This window comes from Primulina huaijiensis, chromosome 9, assembly GCF_012295235.1.
Source record: "Primulina huaijiensis isolate GDHJ02 chromosome 9, ASM1229523v2, whole genome shotgun sequence".
NCBI classification, from domain to species: Eukaryota; Viridiplantae; Streptophyta; class Magnoliopsida; order Lamiales; family Gesneriaceae; genus Primulina; species Primulina huaijiensis.
Window position 1 is genome coordinate 4,728,934 of NC_133314.1, and position 16,185 is coordinate 4,745,118.

The 16,185-nt window shown below is 32.8% G+C and overlaps 2 protein-coding genes across 2 annotated transcripts; one reads left to right on the plus strand and one right to left on the minus strand.

The window, feature by feature from the left end:
• On the plus strand, nt 1-7,275 carry LOC140984744 (uncharacterized). Its single transcript, XM_073452344.1, has 12 exons — nt 1-323; nt 799-942; nt 1,056-1,171; nt 1,536-1,690; nt 2,128-2,216; nt 2,314-2,854; nt 3,262-3,366; nt 4,193-4,341; nt 4,424-4,503; nt 4,698-4,803; nt 6,651-6,725; nt 6,814-7,275. The coding sequence occupies exons 1-12, from the start codon at nt 234-236 to the stop codon at nt 6,949-6,951; spliced, it is 1,788 nt and encodes a 595-aa protein (XP_073308445.1). The 5' UTR covers nt 1-233; the 3' UTR covers nt 6,952-7,275.
• A 1,905-nt stretch (nt 7,276-9,180) lies between these two features.
• Nucleotides 9,181-10,511, minus strand: LOC140985196 (major allergen Pru ar 1-like). Its single transcript, XM_073452971.1, has 2 exons — nt 10,202-10,511; nt 9,181-9,644 (listed from the first exon to the last, which is right to left on the minus strand). The coding sequence occupies exons 1-2, from the start codon at nt 10,383-10,385 to the stop codon at nt 9,346-9,348; spliced, it is 483 nt and encodes a 160-aa protein (XP_073309072.1). The 5' UTR covers nt 10,386-10,511; the 3' UTR covers nt 9,181-9,345.
• Nucleotides 10,512-16,185: the final 5,674 nt, after the last annotated feature.

Genomic DNA, 16,185 nt, shown 5'->3' on the forward strand with positions numbered 1-16,185 from the left:
CTAGAGCCCATGACCCAGCACAACACAACATCATAAAATTTTTGGCACTCTAGAAGGTGCCGCCTTGCGCCGCTGCCACCACTACTACTCCCGCCGCCGCTTCTACGCCAGACCTCCCTGTCTGCACAAAACTGGTGAAGCAAAGACACGGAGATACACACAAATTCTTAGGGCCACCTTTCCTTTTATCATTCGTTTGTTTTTCCGAATATTCAGCTCTCAGTTAAGGCACAATGGTTTCTTCCCACATCAGAGACATATTAACTGCGTTCAGTCCAACTTTAGACTTGTTTGCGTTAAGTCTTGGTGACGGTAGAATAAAGGTACAGCCTTTCTACCGTTGGATCCTATTGAATTTTAAAAAGGGGGAAATAAATAGTCAGAAAATTGTTGTAGTTTATGTTTAGCTTTGTTAATCTCAAGAATTTACTTCTACCATTTGAGTTACATACACTTAGCTTTGGCTCGGTTTTGAATGCATCTTATACGAACATGTCGTTTTTCTACTGAAATTTTATGGTCTCATGTTTGCCAGTGTGAAGTATGTATTAGAGCAGTGTTTTGTTTTATGATGATGATTCTAATGTCAATGAGCTTATGTGCTGTGATTTATGATACGGTATCGAACTATATTTGATTTTAATAGAAATGTTGTTTATTCTTGCACGCGTGAGATGTGAGTGACGGGAAACTGAGAGAGTTTAAGAATGAATTCTTGAGATGGTTTCTTGTCTAGGGAATGAGTTTTAATTCTTGCTGAAAGATTTATTTATTGGGTTTCATGTGGGGATTTGTCAGATATGGGACACAGGAAAGGGTCAGGTGCAGACTGAATTTACAGATATTGCTTCGGCCGAATCTACTGGTATATTTGGAAAAGATGAACGAGGGCACCTTTCAATGGATTATACATGTATGAAGTGGTTGTCTTTGGACAGAAAGGTTTGATTTTTCAAGACACCTGAAATTTTACAATTGTTCTTCTCTTATTGTTGTTTTTAATGTTTGTTAGTTTTCGAGTGTCCCAATATACCCTTTGTATCTAATGTATTTAGAAAAAAAGGAAGCTTGGAAGTTCTTTATTGGTCCTAGGAACTGGCAGTGGCGATGTACTGGCGTTGGATGTGTCTGCTGGTCAGGTGAAGTGGAGTATTAACAATTGTCATTCCGGGTGAGTTTTTTTATGTGTGAAATAATTGTAGAAGTTGCAGGTGCAATTATCTTTCTTTAGCTTTATTCTGAATTTTTCCATGGACTAACAAAATGATGCAGTTAAACACCTAGTTTTTTGGTCCGCTATAAATCTACTTGAGGAGAAGTGAATTTTTAAATAATTGATCTGTTAGTAGCTCGGCAATGGGACATTTCATTCTAAAATTTTGTTTATAACCTTCTAGAAAGTGTGAAAATTATTATGGCTGATAGGGAAACAAAGCTCGTACTTATGTTACTCAATTGCATTTTACAAATATGAATAACAGAAGCCAGAAGATCAGTCTAACCATTTCTTTTGTTTTTATATGTGACAAGTGCAGGGGTGTTAATGACATCTCCTTTCCTGCTAATGCTTCAAGCATTTACACTGCTGGGGTGGATGGAATGGTTTGTGAAATATCCTCAATGTCAGGAGATTTGTTACGAAAGTTTAGTGCTATGTCAAGATCAATATCTTCTCTATCTGTTTCCCAAGGTACACTTTTACATTCCATGCTGCAGCTGGAGGACAGACTCCTTTTCCTTTTGCAGTTACGTCATTATCATCACAATTCAAGTAGAACTTGATGATATGATTGCCAAGTGAGTGAAAAGGACATAGATGGATAATTTGGTATGGGCTGTTGATATAGAACACTATATCGATAATTAATATCTTCTTGAGGTTATAGGAGAAGTATAGGCTCTGGTTATGCCAACTAGAGTTCCACTGTGTTGTTTTGATGTTCTGCATGTGCATTTGATAGGCTATATAGCTATCTACATGAATCATTGACAAGTTTGCCACATCTATGAGCCTGCAAATCTCGTTGTATCTTTTCTGATAGTCTTTCAATGTTGTTATTTGAGAACTTATAGTTGAAAACTCTTGTTTTTCTGCTTACTTCGGGTCTTGGGTTGGCTACATATCAGATGGGAAAAGGGTAGCGACTGCTGCAGGTCAATTGAAGATTTTCAATAGTTCAGATCGCAAAAAACTTCAGAAGTTTTCTGGTCATCCGGTGAGATTCTAACACCTTTATTGGCTACATTTAATTTGTGAATTTTACTATTGGTACATGTTGGCACGATTCATAGATTATTTGTATTTTTTAATAGGGGCAAGTGAGATGTTTGATTTTCTCAGAGGATGGTAGATATTTGCTTTCCTCTGCTATGGGCGAACGATATGTTGCAATTTGGAGAGTTGATGGTAGTAAAGAGAAATCAGCCTACTTGTTTCTTGCTATGGACCATCCCGCTGTTTTCCTGGATTGCAGGTGCTTCAATAGTGGAGAAGAAGATGATACAGTCCTCTCTGTTCTGGCTATAACAGAAATGGGTATATGCTATTTTTGGCACGCAAATACCATGGATGAATTACGGTATTCCAAACCCACCAAAATTGGCATACCTTGTGACGAGGGACAGAAACACAAGGGGGCAGTTACTTCTGTTTTTGCTGCAAAACTACAAGCCATTTCCAGGCCTGCATGTGGTCATGTGTTTCTTGCATATGGTTTACTAATTAAACCATCATTCAACAAAGTTGTGGTGCATTCAGGGACTGACATAAATTTGAATATTTCACATGATGGGATCCTTCTTCCCATCAATCAATCTCAGAAACCAAAGAAAGCATCAGACATGCACCATCGAGGCGAGTCAATCTTCTCATAATATTAATTTTTTTTTGGTTTGAAATATTTTATTTCTCTGAACTGAAAACAGAAATTGTTTTGTCTGTGTATCATTGCCCTTTAGTTTTCTCACCCAACTACCTGGTTCACCCCGGTCTTGCCCATGCTATATTTTTTCTCGGACAGTTGCTGTTTGCCTATTTGACTAGAACATGGCATAGTGCTCTATGTATATTGTGATGTGTTTCTCCAAATTAAAACTTCTGCAAGACTATGCCACGTTGAATTCAGTTCAATGCTGAGCATGAATGACATGGAACTTTTGACAAGTGCTTATTCACTTAGTGATAAACTTGATACTGTATTAAAAGTTCATATTGTTATCAGAATTATGTTAATCTTAACAAATTTTTATGATGAATGACAGTTACTGCTCTGGATCGATCAAATGCTGAGGGCGCTTTATATCCTGTGCCTAAGGTATTTGATTTGATTGATAGGAAATCTGGAGCTAAACCTGTGGAACAAAAAGGTATGCTTAAAAGTTAATAACCGACCTTCTCTTGAACTTACAATCATGAAAGGATTTTAATTTTTGCCAGTTGCTTTTATATTGCTTCAAGTCAGGCAAATGTATCTTCAATGACTTCATGGTTGTATTTGTCATTTAGTTGCTTTGGTCCCCTTGATGAAAAAATATTTTCCAAATTTTAAACGCTTCGTAAGGGAAAGTGATCAATTAGCTGCAACACAATACCAAATTCATGATATGAAATGGAAGTAATAGAATAAATTATCAACTGTTTATTTATCAGCAGTGTATGACAATTTGACGGTCTCCAGTCTTCTTATGATACCCTTAAACTTCCTTGAAAAAATTATTCATTGTGTTTGTGGCATATGTAGTGTATGCATGAATGGTGGCCAGACGTCTCAAGTCATTGGGTATCAAAACTGTTGCCATCCCATTTTGGATTTATAGAATTTTTTTACTGACTTATAAGATTTCGAGACTCTTCATCTAAAAGGCTAGTATCTTAGTGGGTGCTCCACTTTGGCTAATGAACCTAACCACCTCATTCCATTCATATCGATTTTCTATCATTTTTTTGTTGAACATTCATAAAACAAACTACAACAAAGCTTTTTATTCTTCTAGTTATTTGCCACTAGCACAGTAGTTTCTATAGTAAATGAAATCATAATGTCTTGAAATATGATAACTTGATTGTCTTGCGATTCTCAGTGTAAGGACCTTATCCCTGAAGATGAAGAACTAATAAATGGTGCTCATTTGTTGGTAACATATTTAAGATGATTGGATCATTAATTCATTATTAAGTGTTTTTCATTTGCAGATAAATATTTCGACTCGGTGTCTGTTTGTATGGAAGACCAGCTGAGAACTTTGGGAATACTTGGCAACAGCGATGGTTCACTTAGCTCAATATTGAATTCCAAAATGTTGAAGGCCATTGATCTTGATTCTAACACACCGTATAAGAAGGTTCGCCTTCTTGATATAATTATGGTGTTGTTTCTATACCCGTATTGCTATGTCAAAAACAATTGTTTTACAAACTATACAGGTGAAGGCGACTACCTTGTCAATGGAACCGAATGATGCAATCATACTTTTAAAGGGCTTGATAGATCTTTGGCAGTCAAGGTATGCTCTAAAGCATTTTTAGCAACTTGTTTGACTACCAGAGAGGCCGAGACAACCTCTTTCCGCAGGAAGATTTCGAAATTTTGAAAATATGATATAAATTGTGTTCCCGATAATCATCTATGTTTCGACATTTTCCACTGCTCGTGATTTTTCATGGTTAGCTCATACTCTTGCCATGTTTCTTTTGTCAGACATAAGAGTGGGACTCATGTTCTTCCATGGATACGTTGTATATTGGTATATCATGGAGATTATGTTAAATCTCAGGAACCAAAACTTCTTGATGCCTTGAACAAGGTAAAATGTGGTGAATTTTAGCTTCATTTCTCTTTTGCATGTAGTGTTTTAGATTTCTCTCAATCTATTTTGTGGGCAGCAAACATAAATGTTGGCGGCCTTCATTTTTTCCGGTTGTAATGTGAACTCTTAGATTGCGTATGGAACTATGGATAGAAGTATTGACGCTTAAAATGACCATGATCTGGAAGAATTTGAAATCTATTGCATTGATGAAACCAAAGTCTTAAATGTCGAGTGAAGGGTTTGAATTTCATCAAATTTGTAGATAGCCAAACAAATATAATTAGATTTAAATCATTGATTTGAAAATTTTTCATCTGAATGCACTCTTTGGCAGCGGTTTGGTGGTATAGGATTTGGAATGAGTGGATTTTAAAGTCTACACCTCAACTTTGTGGTATATGTGAGCTCAAAAATTTAGTTGTGTATTTAAAATTAAAATTTTAGTTATGTATTTAAAATTCCCCTCTTTAGTTTCAACTTATTTTTGTATAGGTTTGATTACATAGACCTTCCCATATATTTATAGCAATACCTTTCTTGAGGTTTGCATCAATCTTATATTTACACCCATTATTTTTAAAAATTATATTTACTTTCCTCAAGGTATTTCTCCGTCTTACAATTGTTCCCTTGAATATGAGGGGACAATTACAAGGTAGATAAAACTTTAGAGGAGGTGTGTGTAATTTTAAAATTAGTGGGTGTAAATGTAAGATTAATACATCAGTCAAGGTATATGTAAATTTTAAAGTAAGTTGAATTTTTTTGTAATTATTATAAATTTCAGAGAAGGTATATGTAATTAACCCTTTCTGTATGTATTTTGACATTTGAAAGTAACTCTAACCACAATCTTTTCAAACCAATAAATTTTTTGTAATCTTCGCACAAATTGAAATATATGTCACAACCCGAGTCAGACTCACATTTCACAATGAACTCCTCATATAACAACAATTTTGTATTCGTGTTCACTTTACGGAAATGGTTAACTTAAGTTGTTTATAGAATCCGATTTCAAGCACTTATAAATCTTTTTTACTTTAATTTTCAACCTGTGTGGGAGTTAGGAGAAGGGTATCATAACCATCCCTGCATGTTCAAGATGTAACTTCCATACACGTGTGGCATTTATATATTTCAGTGTTCCCACTAGTGACCATCTCTGATACCCATTTTGTCACGCTCGGGCTTAGACCTGTGTAAGCGCGACCATATAATGAGCTTCCATAGTAACTAGTTTGTATCCCTCTTTTGATTTACGAAAATGATTAATCCAAGTTGCTATAAGAGTTCATTACCACCAGTTATAAACCATTTTAAACTTTTATTTTTAATCAATGTGGGTCGAAGACATCGTGATTCTCAATTTACACAACTTTATAATGCTCAATTTACACACAACTGTAGTTTTTTGTTTTTACTTGATATCGGACCACACGAGTATCTCTATAATTTAAGGAAGTCATGGTGTTATTTTACTCTCGTATGCATGATGAAGCATTATAATGAACCTGATCAACCTTGTTGTGCTTTAGTTAATTATTTCCTCACAATAAAAACATTTTTTTTAATCCGTGGACATTAAGTGTCAGCTAATTTTTTTTGTCACCATTAATATAAGAATTGATGGAATAATCTCATAGCGTCTATACCTGGAGGTTGCAACTACTTGACAATTTCTGGTAAAAAAAGGATTGTCTTTGACACATTTTGTGTTCACTAATTGTAATAGCATGACTCGATATAGGTTTTTTTTGCCTGTTTCCCTTAACTTTTGGTGATTACCTGCTAGTATATGTTGCACATTGTTCTTTGTTTACCCTTTGCTTCTTATTCAGCTCACCAGATCTAAAGGGGCCTTCATGAATGGGTTATTTCAGTTATCTGGTCGGCTGCAGCTTGTGTCTGCTCAGGTTAATTTCTTTATGGTGTCTCAGATTCAAGTAAATCACTGATTTGTATGTGTAAAACTTTATGCTAATAGTTTTGCGTTGACAACAGATTGACAAGGCTACGAGTTACAAAAATCTTTTAATACAACACAATGAAAAAGATGGCGAAAGTGAAGATGAGAGTATTGATGAAGTGCTTTACGATGCAGATGAAGATTCTCATACGAGCAGTGAAAATGATGAGTAGGCATGTCTCCTAACAAGAAGTAAGAATTTTTGGCTTTTTCTGTATGTCTCCTTTCCTTTGCCCATAAAGCAGTTTTGTTACTCAACATTTCTTGAATGCCTTACATATATATACAAGTGAAGAATCTCTTATTTACTTATTGTGCATAACCATTGTGTTTGTGGGCACAAGTCTTTCTTCAGACGTGAGATCAAAGCTAGCTTTCATATCGTGATCATGCGAGTCATCTTTTGTTTGTATTTCCAAATTGTATGTTTATCAACTATGAATTTAATGAGCTCTTGTGGTCCTTGTGTTTGGTATATGGTGTTATTATTTTTGAAATGGACTTTCGAATTTGGCCTTAATTATGTGGTATTTGCTTCCAATTGGATGCACAAGTAGAAACAAGATATAAGATTCTAGCTTGCAGATCCGATTCTCGGACTTCGAAAATCTCATTCAAAAATTATATTTGGTCCTAAATTCCTCGTCCCTCAGCAATACTTGGTTCTTGTTTTTTCTGGGACATCGTTTTTTGTTTCCCTGTGTGCGTAGTCTTTCGAATATTCTGCAAGCACATGATATTTTCAGTGTCATATTTGCAACTTTGATAATCCTGAATGTCGTGGCTATAGTATGATATCAGGAGTACACGTGCCGTTTGGTTTGGTTTGGTTTGGTTTGGTTTCGGATAAAACCAAATTTGGTGGTTTTACAAAACTTTAAAATGAATCAAACAATGAATTGTTAAAAAACAAACCGAAATCTCGGTTTAGATGAATAATTTTCAACTGGAATTTCATAGCGAATTAGTGTACGAGGTTTTGTTATTTGTATGTGGAGTAAACATAGAATGATTTTAAGCACCATATGTTAAAAAGTGTTTATGCAAAAGGTATAGATTACTCGTGCAACTTTCGAAAGAATCTAAACTTTTAGGAGAGTTGTGTTTATTTGGACTCATATATACAACAAATAAGTCATAAAGCAAATGATAGAACATAAACGAAAAATCATCTGAAATTGTTATATCTAGAAGAAAATCATACTAAATTAGGAAAATTATATATTTTTATATTAGTAAAATCGGTTTTGTTCAGTTTTTCTTTATTTTAAACTCGAATCAGATCAATTTTTTCGATTTGATTGATTTTAAAATTGATTCAAAAAAGAGTCTGTTGGCGACTCGGCAATGCGTAGAGTTGGGATAATGACTAATCGGGTAAGTAGGTTGAGTTATGTACATAGAATTTGTTTAATCTATGCTATATTATTAAGTTTGAGATACTTAGAGTAATTAATTTTTGTTGTCATGGTCTATTTTAATAATTATATATATTAATAAAATATTAAAATTTTAATGCAAGTCATATACAGTTCAGCGGATAAAGTCTTTGTTTTTTATGCATTAAGTTATAGGTTCAATTCTTATTTGGGTTTTTTTTTCTATTTATTTTTAATTCATATATCAAAATTGCAGTATAGTCTTTCACTATTTCTTATAATTATATTTTGATTCTCATTTAAATTTAAATTAAATAATTTATAAAAAAAATATTGTATAAGAGCGTGCGTCGATAGTACTCAGAAATGATGAGTATTGTGTCAATCAGGAATCCAAAATGTGGCAAGTGTTAGGTCGCAATTTTAAATGTATACGGGTTATTTGTAATATTTCCGGAGATGGAGGTTTTTTTTGCGATTTTTAGCAAATTAATTTCATTGGAAACATGTGAAATGAAGTCATTGATAAAAAGAATACCCAGATTTATTTTTACAGTTAAACTCAAATCAGAATAAATATAACATTTAAATCTCCAAATTTATTTGAATTGTTTGGATAAAATTAATTCAGATAAATTTCAAATTTGTTCAATATCAACTTTTAATTTTGTTATTAGTAACGGTGGGTTTCATTCGAAATCCACAAATCAAATTTATGTACCTAAATTAATTTCATCTATTCGAATTAAAATTTTAATATATTTTAAATTCTAAAAAAATGTAGTCATTATAAATTCATAATTCAAAATTTTCCCCCTCAAATTCAAAACAAAAACTTGTGTGAGTCGATCTCACAGGTCGTATTTTGTGAGACAGATATCTTATTTGGGTCATCCATGAAAAAATATTACTTTTTATGCTAAGAGTATTACTTTTTATTGTGAATATCGGTGTGGTTGATTCGTCTCACAGATAAAGATTAGTGAGATCTTATCACAAGAGACCTCCTCTAAATTCAAATCATAAGAAAATATTTCATTTTATAATCATTCTTCATGGTTACAAAATCAGAGAGCTTGTGGATACAACCACAACTTTATCCACAAATTTCATTATTTCACACAAAAATTTTCAAATCACACTATAAAATCAATCTCCATAAAATTTAAATAATAAAAACAATAGAAACTAAGCAAAAGCATGAGGATTCTGAAGAAGGTAGGCTTCAATAACTTTGTATATGCCCTTTGCACTCTCCTTGCCGGCTCGAATATCATCCTCCTTAATTTCATGTCCTTCAACAGCATGGTATTCACTGGTCATCTTGCAGATGCATCCGCCATCGTCGGATGACTCGAACTTGATGTCATACTCTATACGTTCGACCTTGTCCCCGAGCATGTCGCCCTCGATCATACTATATTTGCAGGTGAGTTTTTCTTTATCTAGCTCATTTATTCGATGCTTCACATACTTAAAATGACTAGCTGTTTATGTAAAAGAGAAATATTTAATTTAACATAGATAAATATAATAAACATGAGTTTGGTTTGACTCATTTGAAATCAAGATTTCATATATGTCTTAGTTGTCGTTGAGATATTTAGCTTGATAAATGAATTTCAAGCGATTCAAATTGTATAAAATTTGAAGTACCCTATTATTATTAGAGTAGGTCTCTTGTGAGACGGTCTCACGAATCTTTATCTGTGAAATGGTTTAATTCTACCGATATTCATAATAAAAATTAATACTCTTAGCATAAAAGTAATACTTTTTCATGGATGACCCAAATAAGAGATCCGTTTCGCAAAATACGACCCGTGAGACCTTCTCACAAAATACTTTTTCATATTATTATTGCTATTATTTAAAAAATAATGATGAAATTGAGGGATATGTGAAACCGATTGTAACATAATTCAAACACATCCAAAACTAATGTAGATGAATCTAAGATTCATATATTTTCTCCGATCAAATCTTTCGATCCAAACACAAACTAAATTTTTCGAGAAATTATGATAATCGAAGAAATACTTACATTCGGTAAAATTAACTTGCTCGATGCTTCCGGCTCCGCCATCTCCTTGTAATGTTTCGACACTTTTGATGGATTGTGGCAAGAGTTTGGGCAATAGGGTGTTGGAATTTAGAATCAAAGCATTAAAGAGGCGTCCCGGAGCTATGGGGCTAGCAAATTCTTGATTTATTTCGGTAACACCCATGTTTTAAGTATTTTAAAATAAAATTCTTGATGATTTATGCCTAGGAAAATGAATTTAAAAAAACCTGGATAAAAATATGGACAAAACCCACTCATATATATAACAAAATGGAGATGGGTTTGTGCCTATTTCCAAGAAATTGTGTATGGTGATCGGTGCCTAAATTATTATTATTATTATTAATTTTTTTTTTTAAAAATTTTCAAGTGGAGAGTAGGATGATTTTCTTTGACGAACATTAGAATTTGCAAACAAAATTTGGGTGGGGCGGCCTTTGTGTTGTGACATTGAAATGGAGACATGGTGAAACAATTCTTGTGGACATTTCTTTACCAATTAGTTATTATATTGTCTTTTTGATTAATCAGTTAATTATTAGTCAACAAATGAAGCCACGAAAGTTCCACATTTCGACATTAAAGTTTCCATGAATAGAAAACATTAAAGAAGTATCATTTTATTGGATGGAAATATTGCTTAGTCCATCTCCAACCGGTATTCTATTTTGTCGGCACCATATACAACTCTCATTTTCAACTCATCTATATCGAACATACTTGTGAGACGAATGATGTATGATATAGAGATAATAAATCAATATATATGGATAACATAATGATTTATAACTCTAATTTTTTTGTAAAATTTGAGTCAAACGTTGAATTAAACAAAAATATGTAATCAACTGATGATTCATCTTTTGCACTAATCGGTGCCTTAGGTTGTGCTTGGATGAATTAAATTGATTTTCAGGGAAGGGTTTGAGGAATGAATTTTCAAATAACATCTATTATTTGATAAATTTGAAATTCACAGTAATTACAGTTGAAGTTTCTTAACTTGATATATAATTGATTCAAAATTCTCTTGAATTTTGTTCATTTAAGTAAGTAAAAAAATTTGAAATCATACATATTCATTAATCCAAATACAATATTAGATACTGGAATAAATAATCTTCTCTACTATTTTAATTTACCATGTATGTTTTATTACATTAAATTTCTATTTACAAGTTTGTTAATATTTTACATATTAAATTTACGTCTGCCTAATTATATAAATAATTCGATTCATTCATTTCATTAATTAAATTTATTTCAATAAATTTACCTAATATTGATAAAATATTATAATAAATAAATACCACACAAAAAAAAATTATAAATTTAAATTAAACTTCATATTAAAATTTAATTATTTGAATTGCAACAATCAACCCCCTAAATGATCAATCAGTTCATATACTAGCGCAATATAAGTCTCTAACTTAAGTAAAATAATTATTTAAATATTTAGAAAAATAAATTTATTAATATATTTATTTAAATCAAATAATGTACAATGTCACATAATCCATTCCACATATTATTTATTGAGTAGGTTTCTTGTGAGACGGTTTCACGAAGCTTTATCTGTGAGATGGGTCAACCTTACCGATATTCACAATAAAAAGTAATACTATTAGCATAAAAAATAATTTTTTTTATGGATGACCCAAATAAGAGATCCGTCTCACAAAATACGACCTGTGAGACCGTCTTACACGAGTTTTTTCCTTATTTATTACTCAAGAATTACAATTCACTGTAAAACCCAAGATTTTGTGATCGTGATAATATTTTTTTGTAATTTAAGTGTGCTAGGATTATTCAATATTTGAGTATCTATCTCATTATTTTATTTGAGATGTAAGATTTGCAGTTTATCTAAAGTTGGGTGGATAATTATATCGTGTACAATATTTTTTGAAGCTCAAGATTTAAGATAATATTGTGCATATATTTTGAACTTGAGATAATAAATAAGTCTATCACAATCCAAGAATTAAATAAGGAATTTGGATATATGCAGATAAAGTTGGAGATAAAAATTCAAAGTTGGAAAGATTTTTACCAGATAAAGATCTAAGATTTAATATACCTGGATAGAGATTAAACAGAGGATAATATGATCTCTAAATTTCGAAATATCCAAGGGATGGATATTTAGCTTTCGAAAATTTATCCAAGATAACGGATAAAGAATGATAATTATCCTAGATTTAAAGTTTGATTCAAAGTTCAAACGCGAAGATAATACACGATCAAGATAGCAGCCACCTTCCTATAAATAGGAGAAGCCCCCATTCAGAATTTACACCTCATTTATACATCAAATTTTCGAAATTTATCTCATTAATTTCGAAATTCTCTCCGAAAATTCTACACGAGTCAGCAAAATTATGTCCAAGTTCAAAAAATTCGTTTCTCTCTCTCGGGTACTCAGAATCCGATCTCCACCATTCAGAATGTGCTTCCATATGTTTCGAATAACATATCCAAAATTCGGTCAAATCCAACGGTTAGTTTTTCGTTTATAGCCTTTGCAAGAAACCTGCTCAGATTCTACGCGAGAAACAGCATACCTACGGTTTTTCATCCATAAACAGGTTAAAAAGACTTCAAAACCCGATCTCCACCGTTCATAATTTATTTGATATAATTTTGGACGTACTGTAAAAGTTTGAGCCCGATCCAACGGTTCAATAAGGCACAATGAATTTTTCAATATTGCTGATTTTCCGGCCGATGTGCTGTTGCGTTTTCGAAGTGTCGGTTGCATGATTCTTCTATAGTTTGGAATTTTTCATGATTTCTTCTAGGTTTAAGGTAAGTGGGAAAATTTTAAATTTTAAATTTTTGGGTTATGTGTTTTTCTTTAAGAAAAAAAATGCGGTCGAACACCGTCTGCGTTTTTTATCTTGTTACGTTTTGTGAGAACACTGTGAGGATTCCCTGAAAATGGGTGGAATTCCAACATATGGCCCTTAACAGTGGGATAGAACTGTTTTACGGCCTCGCCCCCTTAGATGATTAAAACTTAGGGACTGACGTCAGTAAACCATGAAAGGTGAAAAATTGCAGTGTTAAAATTATGAAAAGCATGCTGTAAATATATGTTATTTTCGAAAATATGAAAAATTTTATGTGGTGTTCGATATTTCCCCCATTTACTGAGTATTCCCAAAATACTCACCCCTTACTCTACCCTCCCAGATAAATCAGAAGAAGAAATAGAGAAAGAAGAATCAGACATCAGTTTTTGGGCTGATAGTGGACGCATGAAGAATTTTAATTAAGAATATGTTCTTGTGAGTTTTTAATTCTAGTTGTGAACGCTTCCGCAGATTTTTACCGTTTTCAGAGTTACTATTGTAAAGACGATTCCATTTTTATGGTATATTTATGATATAAACTGGTTTTGGTTTATACTGTACTACGAGGCTTGTTGTTTAGCAATTATGTGATTGTTGAATAACGCCGGTGTCGACTAACCCCGGTCTCGGGGCGTGACATTCACTCTATCTGATTTCACTGTAATCGCACATATATGCTTTTTCATTAAAAAAACAACATTTTGTTTTCTTCCCTCTCATTAAAACAAAAACAGAAGAGAGAAAAATCATGAAAAATCTACAAACATATTGATAACAAAAGCACATAAATCAACCATTTTTGACAAGAGAAAGAAACAAGCATAATCGTCGGGGCGGTCTCAAGATTTTAGAATAAGGTTTGCCGTTCGCTCCTATTGCATCCACCCCGAGGTCGAAGGCAATTTAGTCAGCATGAGGGTGTGTTTGGAGTTGAGCCTCAACAGCTTTGAATATGGCCTTTGCTTTCTCTTTTCCTTCCTTGATCTTCTCTTCCATGACACCATGGACGTCATGTTTAATATGGTTATGACTTCTATGTTGAAGAAAATCCATAAACCACATAATCCATTATACTAAATCATTAAGAAAATGACTGAAAATTTAAGTGGAATCGTACCTGAAGTCATAATTCTGAATTCTTTAGAACGTGCATTGATCTTCTAGAGCTATGCGTTCTTTTCCTTGAGAGAATCATTTAGTTTTCTATTCTGAATTATATTCTTAATAAGAGAGAGAATATGATGTTGTGCGATCTCGGGACCATGACCCATACATAGATAATATCTATCATCATTCGACTTTGTGCGTTTTTTAAACTCAGATTATGTGTTATCTTCTACTTAATTTAATTGAAATAAAAAATCTGGCTGTTTTAGTCCTTCATAAATATAAAAAGTACACTTTTGTAACATGTAACATTAGTTGATCACTTTATTTTGGGTTTAACTTAACCGAAAACCCGCAATACATAATTATTCACATATAAGCTCATATAAATAAAATTGATCCAGCAATCTCCCATATTCAAAGCTGTTGAGTCTCAAGATTTTAGAATAAGGTTTGCCGTTCGCTACACTAAATGTAATTATACTCATCAATGGTCATTTATACCAACACAACTGAATGACATAAACTGTGAAATGGATGTGTAGAATGGAAATTTCAAGCACTGTGATCATAACATTCCTATTTCTAACTGGTACTACTTAGACCTTATTGATATCAAACTTTAAACTATAATCAAAATGTGATTTAACTTGAAATTTATTTTTGCAAAATATAAATTTACATAATTGTAACTGAAAATGTCTACAACTGAAAATAATTTAAATTAATAAACTCTCACTAAAACTGAATTTCCTTAATTGACATAACACTTATACAAGCAGTGTGCTCATAAAACTGTTTGGGTGATAGTCCCTTAGTAAGTGGATCCGTAACTATGTATTTTGTATCGATATGCTCAATAAAAAACTTTCAACTCTGAATTCTTTACTTAACAACCAAGAAATTGATGTCAATTGATAAATGCAAGTTTTGCACTTAAATTACCCAAAGAAGTGGCATGAAAGTGTGGGAATATCGAGAGGATTTACGTATTTTGACAGTTGTTTATGTCATTACATGAATCAAACATGAGAGCATAACTTGTGATCAACAAGGAATAAATTAAATTTCGAAATGAAAGAATGAAGAGAACAAAAAAGCAGAAGAAGCGTGAGCAAAAAAGAAATGAACTGTAGCACGTGCGTGGAAACCTGCTTCCCAGCGCGTTTGCATATTGACTAGAAGCTCGCGCGCGGCTACGTGAAATCCTGCGCAGCTGCGCGCTCACTGGAGAGGCGTGAGGCGCAAATCCGACGGGATTTTCTTGGGCTTTCACAACCATTCAAGCACTTATAATAATTTAAACCCTAGAGAAAATGGAGAGCCGCAATCACGCACAAAAATACAGAGAACATGAAAGAGAGCGAGAACGAAGAACAAAGATGAAGAGCACATCTATCGGGGATGGAGTGGTAACTTTGATTCGATTCTTTTTTTTTTACTTAGTTTATTAAATCTAGAGGATAGCGTAGCTTGGTCGGATATTTATTTATGAATTGGTTGTTTATATATGCAAATTATTTCTTTGTTTATTTATATTTTTCGGATCTTGTTTCTTTCAATTACTTGATCAATAATTGGATTGTCATATTTATTGGAGATCTATCACTCGGGAGAAGGGAATTTTGAATAGGACTGTAGGAAAATATATCGTTAATGGTTATAGAGTTCGGAAGGCCTATAACTCCAGCGAATCCATTAAAAGAATTATCGTGTTATTGAAATTATTTATTGTTGGATTTTTAATAGGGATATTGAAATCGATTTTAGATAAATGATTCCTACGCACCGCTTGGGAAAAGGAGTAGAAATAGTTGAGAGTTCTTGGGTAGTAAACGAGTTTAAATTATAAATATAGATGTCAATTATAATTTTAATATAGTGAAGATCAAGTGAAATTGTACCTCTATATTCTTATTCTCACTGATTTTAAATCATCTACAGGCTCTTATTAATTTTAGTTCACAATTAAAAACAAACATTCTATTGAATTTT